The 15,589-nt window shown below is 45.6% G+C and overlaps 1 protein-coding gene across 1 annotated transcript; it reads left to right on the top strand.

Moving 5' to 3' along the window:
- Nucleotides 1-3,736: 3,736 nt before the first annotated feature.
- On the top strand, nucleotides 3,737-13,894 carry LOC135826740 (uncharacterized). The gene is made up of 18 exons (XM_065339340.1): nucleotides 3,737-3,852; nucleotides 7,148-7,300; nucleotides 7,448-7,560; nucleotides 7,777-7,972; nucleotides 8,189-8,378; nucleotides 8,578-8,688; nucleotides 8,994-9,136; nucleotides 9,360-9,577; nucleotides 9,828-9,961; nucleotides 10,485-10,660; nucleotides 10,792-10,894; nucleotides 11,285-11,362; nucleotides 11,565-11,710; nucleotides 11,863-11,960; nucleotides 12,325-12,662; nucleotides 12,968-13,154; nucleotides 13,383-13,586; nucleotides 13,740-13,894. Exons 1-18 carry the CDS (start codon nucleotides 3,737-3,739, stop codon nucleotides 13,892-13,894), a joined length of 2,859 nt encoding a protein of 952 aa, XP_065195412.1.
- Nucleotides 13,895-15,589: the final 1,695 nt, after the last annotated feature.

Here is a 15,589-nt window from a genome sequence, read left to right as displayed (position 1 = left end):
TCCCAATCCTATCAAAAATAATATAATTATGAAATAGTTGTTGCGACTTCGGCGATAATTGTTTAGGAATGGATTTGCTGACTAGCTGGTTTGGAGGTGACAGTGTTCTGAATGACCGAGGGTCTTCTACGTCTGCTCTCACCGTCCAAGAGCGACATTGACTCACGCTGCTATTTGGTGTTCACGAGGTGTTTGTCGCGCTGCAAACAGAGCGTCTCTGTAAGTTTGTATCTCTGGTGATGTTTGTGCCTGGAGAGCACTATTATAAGTCGTGCTCTTCAGGCGCAATCTTCCTCAGCCTACTCAAGCTCAACTGATGAATTCCCCGAAACACTGTGTATTGAGCAGGGAGTGTTGCCTTCTTGCAGGTTCGCCGAGTCGAAGGTTCGATGGACTTCTCTTGTGCTCTGGATGGCAGTCGTGAGTCAGTCAAGTGTCAAGTCAAGTCGGCGGAATAGCACGAGCTACAGTGTGGGAGCAAACCTAATCCTAGTATAATTATGTACAACCAAATATTGTTATACTGTTCAGCACAATGTTTTAGCGTAAGTGCAGTTTGGGGACGGAATCTTATCTCTTTTTGTCATAGTCCCGCCACTATTCACACCTTGTTTTCAGGTAGATTGGGTATTTTGTGTGTATGTGTGCGTGTGTGTTTCTTTGCTAAACGCGTGTAAGTGTGGGTATGATTCGGAGTGTGAGCTGGTGTTAGCGCGTGTGTGTTGGTGCGAGTGTGAGTATGAGTGTGTGTCTCTTAGTTTTGGCATGTGCATGGGTATGTGTATGTGTGTGCATGTGCGGAAAGGATGGTGCAATTTTATCACGTTTGGTGTAGTTTCGTTCCACATTGTGTTGCCTGATATGGGTCCACATCACTTGTCTTTCTTCTCAATCATTGGGATAGCCGAGCTCATGGTTGAAAATTTGACTGAGACAATGTAATTTGCAGCAAAGAGACCAGTTGATTTGGAGAAGGTGTATGTACAGTTTTTCAAGTGATGAAGTGGCTGTAGTGGAGCTTGCTCACATTAACACATATACATTGTAGAACAATCAAAACAAAATATCAGTAGTGGCGACACCATACATTCAATATAAATTATATACATTGTATGCCACAGAAGCTGGCCATTGTCCAGGACATGATTAGAGCGCAGCAGTGTGGGGTGGTGGATGATTATGGAAGATTAAAAATCAGTGAATTACGTACATTGTGCTTTGTTTCCGAAATTGATGCTGGGCGTGCGTTGGGCTACTTGACTCCTCTACTCCTAAGTACGCATCCATTTATTTACAACTTGAACATACGTCCAATTCATATAGATAATATCCTAACAGATGTACCGGGGTGAGACATACGAACCATCAAGATTGGCTTCTTACTGGCGCTTACATATACATCGCGTTCCTCAATCAGCGTGTAATCATTGGACAAGTGCTCAATGTTATAGGTAATCAGCGACTCGCGAGAGCGTGATACATGTATCGTCTCACCAGCACAGCATCCAGAAATAGGAGTTGAGGAGGAGCTATTTTTAGCGGAGGATGCAAGTATCATTTTCATGTTCTGATCACTCTGTCCACAGTCCCACGTAAACCCTATGTCTAACTGACTGGATGTGCAGTGCACAATTTCTATTGCAACTGCAAAATAACGTTCTTGAATAGGTTCTAGGGCTCGGATACTAGCAGTTCCATCCTCAATTTGACACAGGGTGACATGCGTGTATGCTACGTGTTCAATAGAATAACTTAGGCATGGTCGTATAAATCCTTTCGGAGAGCTGTGGACGTCACCAAATGTAATGGACCTGCATCCGTAAACCAAAAGTTTGGCATTCAAAGGGCTGCATGTGCGCAAATCGTCGATCAACTCGTATCCTTGCAGTTTTGGCAATGGACGAGGACTATCCAAGCGCATTTCCAGAAGGAAAACAGCCGCTTCAGTACACTGAACGTGAGCACGCACTTCACCTTTGCTATAACCTGATATCGGCACGGCCACTGGGATCATCGTAGCTTGGATTTTAGTTGCCCAGATTTGAATACTGCAGACTTTCAATGCGGGTTCAGATATGGGATCACCTTGCGAATTGTTTACCAAAGCTGTAATTTTCGTCTCCTCGCCTACATAACCGATGTACATATTGTTCTGATCGGAAAATGCACACCTGGACAAATCGATATGAGTGTTGTTAACGACCTCTCCTGTAGTGCCGATAATGCCTGCCAAACCAGAAAGGTTCTGGCACTCAAACGCTAATCTCCGCATCAGAGAATAATTCTTGTCGCCGAAGTACTGCAAAGAACTTCTAAGAACTTCAGTCAAGTGTGGATGGATTTTGAGGAGATCTTCATTCCTCAGAGAAGATTTGCTGATGGCCTTCAAAGCATTGGGTTGGAAGAAAACTCCATTGCACTCGGCAAATGTGTGAGCCTGTAGCTCCCGTAACTTCTTACTTTGCAATTCCACCTCGTTCATCAGGTCTTCTTTTCGTTGCTTGATCCGGTGAAGTTGCTCGTCGCAGTGTTCATGTATCAATCTCTTGATATCAGCTACTTTTCCTTGCAGGTCACAGCCAAATGCTTAAATGAGATCACCAGCGCGTTTCATGCCTGCTTCCACTTCTTCTTCCTTGTCTTCGGGTGATATCTTTCTCTGACGCTCCGTCAGTCTCGTACGTACAACTGCAGCTTCCGCACTTATATCGCGAATCTGATTTGTATGAGAAGCGTGTTTGCTTTGGAGCTTACACTTTTCACACAGAACCTCTCTACATTTGGCACACTAATATCGCATGGTCATCTTGCTGTGGACAGGACAATGGTGCACTCGCCCCTGTCGAGGTATCGTTTTCCGGCAACTTTGGATGGAGCTGCTTGAATCTGGTGGAATTGTATCAAGTTGCATCTCTTCGCAATTACGAAGTGGATGAACTTCATCTACAAGATCACATGGAACATTGTCGAACATGGAATCGTCCACCAACTGCTCTTCGTGACTTCGACCAGGAGGTGGACATGGCGTAGGACATCGACACTTGGCACAACGTATTCTCCCGTCTCGCTGAACACTGGCTGCCAGGCATTCCTTACAGATATTGTACAGACACGTGAGGAGTTTGCCTGCTTTATCGACTCCATCTCTGCAGAATACACACGGTGGCCGCATCATACAGTCGCACAAAATAAACTGACCAGGTATTATACGTCGCTGAGAACAACATAGCTTAGAGGATGTGAGGATTTCCTTTTAACGTCACTGAGAGGAATATGACCAGAGTATGTGAGCTGAGAGATACCACCGTCATACATACGTCCAGCGCCATGTTGGTGCACCACTTACGACTTTTAAAACAGGCGAAAGGCTAAAGGGACAAGCTTATCTATTTTTGCGGATTTTCCATCATAAAAAAATAAACGTCACAGCCAAGCCTTCGTACGTGGCCGCGTCGCGCGACCGCGATACCGATCGGAAGCTCCGGGACACTTGGCCGTGGCCATTGCAGGGTCGGACAGATGACGGATGCATTTCAGCTTGCAGTCTCGTCGCGTACACGTACATACATACATTGTACAACAATACACATTATTTTATGACCTGAAACTTGAAAGGTCATTGCGGCGGGAAGGGAAGAATACCGGTAGTGACAGACGACGTTTTGTTTTTTTGGTTTTGTTTTTTTAGATGGACACGTTTTGGTTTTGGTTTTTGTCCTGATCATGATCCGATATGATGGCAAACGAGGTTAGAGTATTAGATGGAGCGGAGGAATTGGAGGATTTCCTGAAAGTTGCCCTACCACGCGCTAACTTTGTAACGAGGACCACAGAAAAACCGTTCTCAAACAGGTAAGACCCACCAAAACGGAGCACGAAAATGCTGTCTTCATCGTGTTTATGTTGGTTCCAAAGGAGCAGTGAGTCGTATAATTCATAGGTTTTGAAGAGAAGAATATGCAGTGTGCATTGCCCTACAGTAGTGCACAGTGCATTACAGCCCTGCTAGCGGATACACGTAAATGCATTCACACTTGCATAGAGCGGGACGATTATAAATTAGTTTTGATATCCACTGCCAGTGGCGTGTCCAGGATTTGGCTGAGGGGGGGTTGCGGCCGGGATCAAGGCGGGATGGGGTGGGGGTAAATGACATCATGCTACTGTCCCAGGTCAGCCATTTTGAAAACCAATATCAAGAAGCTCCTCCTGTAGCCCCCTTCTTCAACAGTTATTCACCCGAACGGCCCCAGAGACTGTTCCGGAGGATGAGCGCACCACACGGGGACAAGTGTCGAACTTGCTTCAAGTTCCCTTTCTTCGTGGGCCTGCGGGACGATCGACCATGATGTTTTGGGGAAGCATTCTCTGGAACGCTCTCCCCTCTGATTTTAGAGTGATACGTGTCCCTGGTCCCTTCCGAAAAGCTCTTTCTGCCATTGATATACTTTCTTTGTGAATATCCTCGTTAAAGGGGAAGTATACCCTAAAATCAAATTTTCACCAGTTGTAGTCTTCTGGGTGCTGAGTCGAATGGTCTTGGTCCGAGGAAGCTGCGACGCTCCCTTCCTACTTGAATCCCAATCGAACTCGCGCACTTCCACCGAAACTGGGTGACTGCGCCCTACTAGATGGGGATTTGTATGCAAAATGTCACTAAAAGCGCCATTTCGTTCTTATAAAAGCACGGATGACCGCGATTGGCCCATATGTTGTAGTCTTTTGGACGCTGAGTCGACTGGTTTTGGTCCGAAAAGGCTGCGATGCAGCGTTCCTCCTTTATTCCCAATCGAACATGGTTGAACAAGCGGTCACGTGCTCCTGCGTACACCAGTCACCTGGTCACCGTGCCTGCAGGGTACAACTTACTAGCCTGTTTGACCTTTTTTGGGTGCAGTCCTGTCACTCGAGTTGAACTCGAGTTGAACCTTGGTGTGAAAGTTGTCGCCTGCTGGCGCGGTGACCAGGTGATTTGGGCACCCAGGAGCACGTGACCGCTTGTTCAACCATGTTCGATTGGGAATAAAGGAGGAACGCTGCATCGCAGCCTTTTCGGACCAAAACCAGTCGACTCAGCGTCCAAAAGACTACAACATATGGGCCAATCGCGGTCATCCGTGCTTTTATAAGAACGAAATGGCGCTTTTAGTGACATTTTGCATACAAATCCCCATCTAGTAGGGCGCAGTCACCCAGTTTCGGTGGAAGTGCGCGAGTTCGATTGGGATTCAAGTAGGAAGGGAGCGTCGCAGCTTCCTCGGACCAAGACCATTCGACTCAGCACCCAGAAGACTACAACTGGTGAAAATTTGATTTTAGGGTATACTTCCCCTTTAAACTTTTATTATCTGCCATAAATTCCAACCTTCTCATCTATCACATTTGTGCATGCATGTCTATAAAATCAACCACGTGTTCCTGACTCCATGAGATTGTCTTTCTATTCTTTGACTCCATGAAATTATTGTCTTTCTATTTCTGACTCCATGAAATTGTCTTCATATAATTTTTCCTTTTCTTCTTTTGGTCCTTTCTGTCTTATAATAATTATTATTATTATCATTTCTTGTTTTCCCTTGCATATCATCTCTTCATCATTCTGTGAGAACCTGTCCTATGGGCAGGTGAGAAGGCATCTCTGCCTGCTCATTTGGTGAAGTAAAATAAACAACAACAACAACAACAAGCCGTAAATCTCACACACCATGAGCAGTATTTCTGTACACGCAGCAACAATGTACATTGTAAACTTCAAATTTGCCGTTATGTGAGCGAATCAACTGCAATTATTTATGCGAGTCCAACAATTTCTCACCGCTCTCAAAGAGTCAAAGCATCCTTTACATAGGCAGCGCTACTTGTCACTGTGCGCTGTTCTTCATGTTCTGGCTGCTCGCTGACAACAGGTTCTTCCACGCGTCTGGCGGAGTGTGACTGTCAGTCCGCTCCGAAAGTTCAACTGGAATAACCGATAACAGCGACTTCATCACTCCCACTGTTTCCTGTTGGAGCGGCAGCAGGAGTTGCGCCGCCACAGGAACGCTTTACAAAAATTCCAGGCTCTGCTGGCTAGAGCTTGGCCTTTTGGGATGTCCCTGAGACATCGAAGAAAAGCCTTCGAGTCAACCAAAACACGATTCGAACGAGGATGATCGCCTGAGCCCTCGGCATTCGAATCGTGTTTTGGTTGACTCGATCGAAGACTTTTCTTCGATGTTTGTACCGTTGAAGACGCGTCGAGCGCGTCCCAGCGCTGCAGCAGGGATCACACTGTACAACAGTACACACAGGTCACCGTGTTTCTGTAGCCGCGCCGTGCATGCTCACTGTACGTAGACTCTACTCTGTAGACTGAGTCTGTACTAGTCTGTAGTGTGTACAATCAACACCAGCTCGACCGTGCAACCGCTTTTGGACGATCGTTTCAGGCCGCGCGCGCCCCGAGCCTAGTCTAGCTCGACCCGGCGCCCTGCCTATTATTTTTCGAAACCTAGGTCGAAATTTTTGAGGGGGGGGGCGCGCGCCCCCCGCGCCCCCCCCCCTAAACCCGCCACTGACTGCACCCATCCCACATACTGTAGTGTCGCGTATAAAAGGCATGACCTGTATAGAAGCATGACTCAAATAGAAGCCGATTTTTTTGAAGCCCGCTGTAACACAGTTGGTTTGAATAGAAGCCGCTCCCTGTAAAGTACATGTGCGAGTACATGCGTGGCAGTATCCACTGCACAGTGCAGAATGATGTTGACGTAGAAGCATATTTCGAATAGAAGCATAACTTGAATAGAAGCATGGTTTGGACCCCGGTTTGCTGTTATACGCGACATTACGGTATTAGAAACATTGGAACGAAGTATGGCAAGGATGCATCAAAAAAATTGATGGTCATGCTGTCTGTTAGTTCGTTGAGCAGGGTACGAAACCTTACACCCAGGGTGCTGAATCATGTTTTGGGAATCAGGCTCTAATTTGATTCCCTGTTGAGCAAGAAGACCTCACATCCACTGTATTCCAACACATAACTAACCATTCTCCAACGCATATCTTTGCAGTGTACATAGCGTCGTCACTGGATTAACAGTAATGACTGCTGGTATAATTATAACGTCTCGTACATGTATGTGTGCTATGTCCACAAATGTTGCAGTGTTGAAGAGATCTTCAAGGAGGCCATTCTGCGTCCAAAGGGGTTCATATGGAGCCAGGAACGTGGCACGAGCTGTGCACCGATTCCTTTTGATGGAGTTCCGTTCGTCTGCTGTGGCTTTCGCATACTAGAATGTCAATTTGGGAAGCACAGGTAATGGAATTAAATGGGCAGGAAGAATCTGAATGTGATCTATTTCATGCAATTGCTAGTTATCAATGAGAACAGTTGTACTACCTCTTGATTCTTTTGCATCATCTTTGTCAGTGACCAAGTGTTGTTGTGTCGGTAACATTACAGGTGCCACACCACAAAATGCACCGAGTCCTCTGATGATGTAACGAGTTCAGCATCTGATCATTCTTACCCCAAAGCCTCAGCTGATAAGAAGAAGAAGAGGATAAAACTCCAAGGTCAGAAGCATACCCAGAGTCATGGTTATCTTTTTGGTGCACATTGCTGTAAAGCTAGGCATCGGTTTTTTTAAATTGTTGTTCTACATGTCATCATGTCAACTGCTATACAAAGATACGAATAAGGAATCTTTGCCACTATCCAGCTGTAATGCACCCAGCTTATAGTTGTACTGCATGTTGATGTCACTGTGGTATGCCCTGTAATTCTTATAGGGACAAGAAAAATTGGATGTGAGGCATCGTGCAACATTCATCGCATTCTGCGACTCCCCGCTTATTCGGTTGACTCAACTGGTCTTTCTGCTTCCGCCTTGGTAAAAGCAAAAGCGGGTAAAGTGAAGGAGCTTAAGATATCTATTTTGGCTGCTCTCGATGCTGGCGACCTGTCCAAACTCAATGTGTGCGATCGGTGAGTTATACTAACATTATAACATACCTTTTTATGTCATAGTGCGAAAGTAATTGATTGTGTACAGTGATCGGTAGTTCATGTATGAATGCCACACTTGCCATGTAAGGTACGTAGGCCAATTAACCCAGTTGTATGGTACCATAGTATGTGTAATGTACGTAGCTCTGCAGAATCACCAATAAAATGTCTTTCACGTATGTGCATGCCCACTAGGTTTATCGTGAGCTACCCAACTGAGGGTAGTCACAGTGGTCATGATGTCATTACCGAGAAAGGTAAACTCGCCAGCGAGCTCAGCCAAAGACTCAGTCAGTCGGTTATCGACCGAATTCTCCAACTCGTCGAGAGTGGTCTACGAGATGCCCGGGCTATCCAGACCATGTTCAAAGTGGAGTATTGGCATGTAAGTACTTCCATAGAGAACAATCTTCAGTGCTCAATCACCCAATAGTCACTTGATAGCTTTCTGTACGCATTCTTGTTGCTGTGCACTGACCATTGTGGTTAGACGGTAGTTAATGCACGTGATAACTTCCTGTGATAAAGGGAAGGCAATCTCCTTTAATACGACCTATGTCGGATATGCATTGTCTACTGCCCAGGAATTTGGCCGGGCGTACCACCCAGAGCTAAAGGACATCCGCTCCCACATAGCCCTGGCTACCCATAAGCTGCAGCAATCTAGACTGGACCAGACTCAGATGGCTCACAAGGTGAGTATGGATACGAAGATAAACGGTGTTCGTGCATTCTGTTATCAATTCTAACCTGCTTGGGTTACATCAGACATTTCCCAATTCAAGCGATACTACAATATTTTGGCGAAGAATAAAATCAATACTGGAAGACCTGATATTTTAACGTCAATTAAAGTTAGCGATCTCTGGATTTTGTTGGTCAACGCAACGAGGTGAAATGTAATGACTGTACACGTACATTTTTGCACATAACCTTAAGCATTCGTTAACATTAGTGGTTTTACAGGAGTACCGATCCACCTGTTTTCTTTTCCTTCCAGGTGAAGGCATGGTCTGAGTCCCCCCGCCCACCTGCGCTTATGCAGTTCCGGCCATATGTGCCAGATTCAGAACCATCAGAGTGCAGTGCTGCACCAGCTCTTTCCTTGGAAGCTGAAAGTGACTTGGAACCCAGTGATGGAAGGTACATTATAATAATTATATGCTATTTAGTATCTATTTAATATGCCTGCAACTGCTCCTTGCAAGTGCTGATTGTAAGTGCGTGGGCTCAGAGCAGTACCAAAATTAACAACAGCCGGAATGCCCTAACAAAGCTTTGTTGGCCATTGACATTGGTAAGCGACTTTTGCCTTTCTAACAGAGACTTGTTGTAAACCTTGTGATGTTGTAAATTTCTGACACAGGTATAAGGGCAGCGGCGGCGGTGATGACGAACCGCTAGTGGATCCCGTGCCAGCCTCTTCACGCCTCCTGGTAATACACCAGGAGGTATGGCAAAGAGAGCTTCTAGTAAAGTATGGCGAGCTCGTTCTTATGGACGCTACATACCGCACAACGTGCTATGACCTGGCCTTGTTTTTCCTGGTTGTGCACACTAATACAGGCTACATCGTTGTGGCAGGTAAGTGGCTTGCAATGATGGAGAGTACAATACTTCAATTACTGTTCACGATTCATGGTTCCTCTCAGTTGTCTTTTTGGCTTGGAATGATGGAGAGCACAAGACTTCAATTACTGTTCATGATTCATGGTTCCTCTCAGTTGTCTTTTTGGGCTTGGCACCCTCAAAGAACATGAGTCTTCTTTCACCATTTTTAAGTCTTGCAAAGGAATAGCAGTTTTCCTGTCTGGTTTAATTTCACTGTGTGTAGAATTCTGTGTGCAATCCGAGAAACACGCTGATATAGCTGAAGCTCTCACTATAATCAAGCAACGGACTCCGTCTTGGAAACCTAAATTCTTTATGACGGATTATTCCCAGGCTGAGATGCTTGCACTGGAGGAGGTAATTAGATTGATTTATTTAGAATTTTTTGAGGTGTGTGCATTATTAAACCGGCTCACCTTTGTGCATAGTTCAGTACGGTTATTGTTTTCATTATTATAAGCTTGTTCGCGTTGGCATCACCAAGCAAGCTATGGTTGTTGGTTAGGTATGATTACCATATGAGAATTTAAAAAATAAATGAGTAGGAGGTCCTCGTGGTGACAGTAATTTTTCTTCTGACTTTTCCCGCTTGCATCTTTCCCTCAAACCAATGATTAAGTAATATTTGAAGTTTGTAACATGGAATTGTGGGCACGAGTTATGCGATCGAGTCCACCAACTAAACCAGATTTTTAACAGTCAGACGTGCACAATCTAGCACAAAACTGACAAGTGCCCACACTTTCCATGTTCCAAATTTTTCCTTGGCTCACCATCAGAGTTCTTCTAGTAGTAGAAGGTCATTATTTTTCCCGCAATCTTATTTTCCGCATGTATTCGCATGTTTCTACGTATCTTTGTGTGCTTGATGGAACTATAGGTTTTCCCTGGAGGGAGGATATTTCTCTGTGACTTCCACAGAGAGCAGGCTTGGCAGCGCTGGACCAAAGACCGTTCCCACGGCCTAAGTGATGATGAAGCCGTAACACTGCTAGAAAGCTTGCGACAATTGGCTTATGCTTCACCGTGTCGAGAGGCGGGACAATCTCCAGAAAAGTATGAGATTGAACATCTTGAGCCTTTGCATTTGTAGAGTTTTTCGTTAATTCAAGTTTTGAGTTCCCCTGATGTTGCAAATGCTTTGTGGTATGTACGTATAATACCATGGATTTGCTCCTGTGTTTCAGACACTACCGTGAAGCGGAATCAAAGCTACGTAGTCTTGATGTGTGGTGCGCCAATAAGCACGTGCGAAGTTGGCTGAATGCCAAATGGCTCTCAATCCCAGAGGTACATTTGTGTTATTATTATTATATTAGAGATCCTGCAGCGCAAATGCGACATTACTATTGCATATTGCATAACTAAGCTCTGGCTGCTTCTCGACAATGTGCTGAACAATGTTCTTTAGAGCACGGGAATATTCGGAAGCGCACATACCTTTTGGTTTTCAGTTTCTTCTTTCTGACACCCGGTTTGTTTTCAAATAAAGGCGAAGATCAGCAGTAGTAGTAGCAGCAGTAGTAGTAGTAGTAGTAGTAGTAGTAGTAGTAGGAATAGTTATTAAATTTTGATTGATTAGTTTTTATTGATTAGTGTGTCCGGAGTTGGATGGCTCGGAGGGTAGAATGTACTTGGTTGTATCTGAGAGTGTTCGGTATTGTGTTCTATTTCATACAGCGGTGGGCCAGGGCATGGACAGAGCGTGAATACCACCACAACGTGTTTACGAACAATGGGATCGAGGCCCAAAACAAGGTTCGCATATTTGGCATAGCGGATTAAGCCGGACTGTACACATGCACATGTCCCTGTGTTTATCTAGTTACATCCGAGATTGACTACTAGTATGTCACCGAGTGTTTGTTTCTTAGATGTAAGGCAATTATTCGTGTCAATACAAACATGTTCTCTTTTCTCACAATTATATCTATTCTTATCTGATTGTCTTCTTTGAAAGGTCCTGAAATATGCCTTCCTTAAAAGTAACAACGGCAAGAAAAGGACGCTTAGTGATACCTTCACCATCATTATTGAGCAGTTCCTACCTGAGCAGCGAGATAAGTACCTGAAGAAGAATATCATGCAGCTGAGCTCCTTCCGAAGGTAAACGTCTTCACTGTTATGACCATATCCACATTTCACGTCACTGGCATCTAAATTGTACACCCCAACTCCTCTGTTTGGACACCCAATGTACAGTACATGTACTGCTTTACCTCTGTACGGGAACTGTTATTTGCGTTGTGTTTCTTCAGGTACAACGACTACGTACCCGTATACCTACGCGACCGGCCCAGGAATGTCATCCTGCACTGCATGGAACGCGAGCAGTCTTCTCAGGAGTACTTGCCAGGTAGGTCTTTCCTTGTTGAGTGCCCACAAAACGAGGTAACGAGAGCCTGTTTTCGCTGTAATTGTTCGTTATTATAACGCTTCACGCTCTGACCGATCGCCAGGCCTCATGTTCATTGTACCTAGTAGGCTTTGGTTTGAAATATTGTCCATAATCTGTACTGCATATGCATCTCCTTGATCTCAGAGTTGCAACAAACAAGCCTCGCTCCACTTTTGTGCTGTGCAGGTCATGGATGTATGAAAATCTGTCACGGTTTCACATGTATTCTAGCAAAAGGAACTTAAGAAAGTCCATATCGAGTCACCCATCCACCAATCCCTTTGAGAACTACTTATCATTATTTTCTCCTCTTTCCCTGTAGAGAATGTTGAAGCTGTTGGGGATCACCAGTATAATGTCAAGTCATTTGGGAGGACTCGTCTCGTTAGCTTTGAAACACCCTCATGTTCTTGCGAGGACTGGAATCTGAGAGCCCTACCGTGCAAACATATGTTTGCCGTATTCAAGAATGTACCCGGCTGCAGCTGGGAGTCGCTGCCCGAGACGTACTGCTCCAGCCCCAAAATGACTCTAGACATCGATCTTGGAGATGGTGAGGTTCATTCAGAAGATTTGGAAGTGCCCGAGCAGGTGAACAACTCGCATGAAGTTGGAGCCCAGCTGTCAGATCCAGTTTCAAATGAAATTCCTTTACACAGGGTAAGTTTGTTTATAGCTTAATGTGCTTTTTGAGCCCTTTTCCCTTGCATATAATCGCCTGAAAGAAAATCATTGAGTAACATTTTTACAAAGGCTACGTGGAGACAATAATCTTAATAATAATGCAATGCGTGAAACTATAGGCGCGCTATGATAGCATGGGACATTATATCCGTTGCTATGACTGTGATATGAGTGCGCCTATTGCATAATTAACGTTTGAAAACTTGTACATTATATTCTCCGACAATTCTGATCTTTCTATTAATTTTTTTTAAATTTGCGACTACTTTCCTTTTGTACAGACACAACAGCAACAAAACCAACTCTCTGCAAGGCAAGCACGAAACATGCTCAAAGTAATCGATGCACAGACCTTCGTCTGTACAGACTCAAGTGCTCTAAAAAATCTCTGCGCTCAACTGGAGAAGCTGTCAGAAGAACTTGCGAAAAGTCTGCCCACTGATGAGTCTGGCTTGGTTATCCAAGAGGGTATGTATAGTGTCGTTAATCAAGATAAAAAATTGTCGATTCCGCAGATATGGATCTTGTGTGTGCTAGTGAGCTGGTTTCATAAAGGTTTGTTGTTCGCTAGACTTTGATGTAATAGGCCTGGCCAGTCACTTGAGTTCCGCTAATGCCACCAAACAAGTCTAAATAGCTAGCTATCCAAAGCCGATAGAGTACTGTTTGTGCTATTCTGTATGATTTCCTGCACAGCGTCTTCATTCACCTTGAACCAACACTTTAGCGCCAGGCGCAGACTGCACGAAACATATAGCACTGCTGTCCCTGATCCAGCCTTGGAGTCAGGGCATGCCAAGCGTGGTCGACCTGCAGTCGAAAGACACCTCAGGTGTCGTGTCGGAGTTTCCGGAGAGACTGAGCGGAGGCAGTTCCTACAAGCTCAACAGCGTGAGAAAGGTGTGTGGTAGGCTTTCCTTTCCCCAGTTAATTTCATTTGCTTCCTTCCCCACTTAATTACATTTTCTTGTAAGTTCTAGATGTACGTTTCCCCCCTATTATAATTCACGCGTTATTTTCCTTGCCAATTTATGCCTCAAACATTTCTTACAGCCTCGACAAGACCTGGTTCCGTCACATTGACAGCATTGACGGGAAGCAGTTCAATACAACAGGCTGCAGCTCCCGAACGTAAGTGGCGATGTCTTCAGTGTGCATCTGTACACTGTACAGCCATTGGTGTTGCTCGGTGTAATCCACTCCAATAATATATAATAAGTATCTGTTCATCCATATCATGTTTTGATTTTGTGTCCAGCTGCCCCATGAGAGCAAAATCATGCTAATGTGTTTGTGTGTGTGGGTGTGTATGTATGTGTGTGTGTGTGTGTGTGTGTGTGTGTGTGTTTTTGAGCTCTGCTGGTTCACAAGTTTGCTTAGCTATAATATCCCCAGGGGTGGCCTAGGGCCACCCCTGGCTAGGTTGTGAGTATGGTGCGTGGAGACCTGGGAAGCAATGACGGGGCAACGCCTGATGTTGCCACTTGCAACCCGCCACGTACCCACAACACCTGCGACGGTTTTGCAAACCTCCAGGTAGACCCCCTTGCACGAAGTAGGAGACGGAGAAACGAAGCGTTTGTGTTGAAGTTTTGTACCTGGAACGTCAACAGCTTAGTGGAGAATGATGGAAGCATCGAGACAGCTCGTCACGAAAGAAGCTTGCCCGTCGCGGAAGACAAAAAAATTCAAATTGTTCTTCACCAAATTCAAAATTTGAATTTCTCAGTCGCAGGTCTTCAGGAGACGAAATGGTTCGGCGATCACGAGTATTTGATCAGTGGAGCGTCTGTTCTAAATGCAGGACGCCCCGTCCCAACAGAGCGAGGAATGCCCGCATATCGCGGCGAGGGAGTTGCAATCGTTCTTTTAGGTTTGGCCCAACGAGCGTGGAAAAACGGCGGGTGTCAGTGGCGAGCTGTCAGCTCGCGAGTTGTTGTGGCGAAACTGTTGTTTGGCGATCAGTGGCTGCATGTCATTTCCTGCTACGCTCCAACGTTCGCGAGGCCTCGCCATGAAAAGGAGAAATTTTATGGCGAACTTCGTGATTGTCTGTTATCCATCCCGGAGCGCGATTTGTACGTCGTACTTGGTGACTTCAACGCCCGTGTTGGCAGCAGCCCAGGTCATGAAGAGGACGCATGGAGGCAAGTGCGTGGTCCTTATGGCGTTGGTACCATGAATGAAGCTGGTGAGGAACTGTTGAGCTTTCTATCCATGTTCAACTCTCGACTCTGTAATACGTACTTCAAGAAAAAGGACATTCATAAAGTTACCTGGCAGCACCCACGTTCACAGCACTGGCACTGTATTGATTATGTGATCACCCGGCAGCGGGATTTTCAGCGCTGTACAGATTGCCGTGTGTACCGGTCTGCTGAGTGTGGGACCGATCACAAACTTGTTGGGCTAACGGTGTCACTTGGTTGCCGCCGGCGTTTCTACCCGCCAAAGAGCAAGGCCCCTGATCGCCGTCGCTTTGATGTATCCCAGCTCGGACCTGCTGACCCAACTGCATCAGAGGATGATGATTTAGTAAGGCAAGCAACTGTGGCGGAGTGGTACCATACCTCATCCGACTGTCTGCAAGACGCTGCACCAGGGACCTCAGTTCAGGATCAATGGATTTCACTACGGGACGCCACAGTTAAAGCAGCTACCTCTGTCCTAGGCAAGAGTCGCCGTCGTCAGCCAGATTGGTTCTCAGCCAGTTCTGCCACTCTCGAGCCTCTCCTTGCACATCGTAACACTCTATTCCAGAAATCTTTAGCAGATCCATCACCTCTGGTCCGGCGAGAGTTTGTCCGCGCGCGCTCAGCTGCAAGGGATGCTGTACGCAGTGCTAAGGAGGACTGGTTCCGTAAGACTGCGTCTGATGCCGAATCTAGGAAGTTTGGGTGTAA

This window comes from Sycon ciliatum, chromosome 10, assembly GCF_964019385.1.
Source record: "Sycon ciliatum chromosome 10, ocSycCili1.1, whole genome shotgun sequence".
Lineage (NCBI taxonomy): Eukaryota > Metazoa > Porifera > Calcarea > Leucosolenida > Sycettidae > Sycon > Sycon ciliatum.
Note: the sequence above shows the minus strand (reverse complement) of the source record. Positions and strands in the feature narration are given on the sequence as shown.

Bases quoted from the DNA above. Each gene is read 5' to 3' on its own strand.
- LOC135826740 (XM_065339340.1), top strand. From the start codon at position 3,737: ATGGCAAACGAGGTTAGAGTATTAGATGGAGCGGAGGAATTGGAGGAT. The intron at 3,853-7,147 runs GTAAGACCCACC...CAAATGTTGCAG, and splicing joins GAAAAACCGTTCTCAAACAG to TGTTGAAGAGATCTTCAAGG. The intron at 9,578-9,827 runs GTAAGTGGCTTG...CACTGTGTGTAG, and splicing joins AGGCTACATCGTTGTGGCAG to AATTCTGTGTGCAATCCGAG.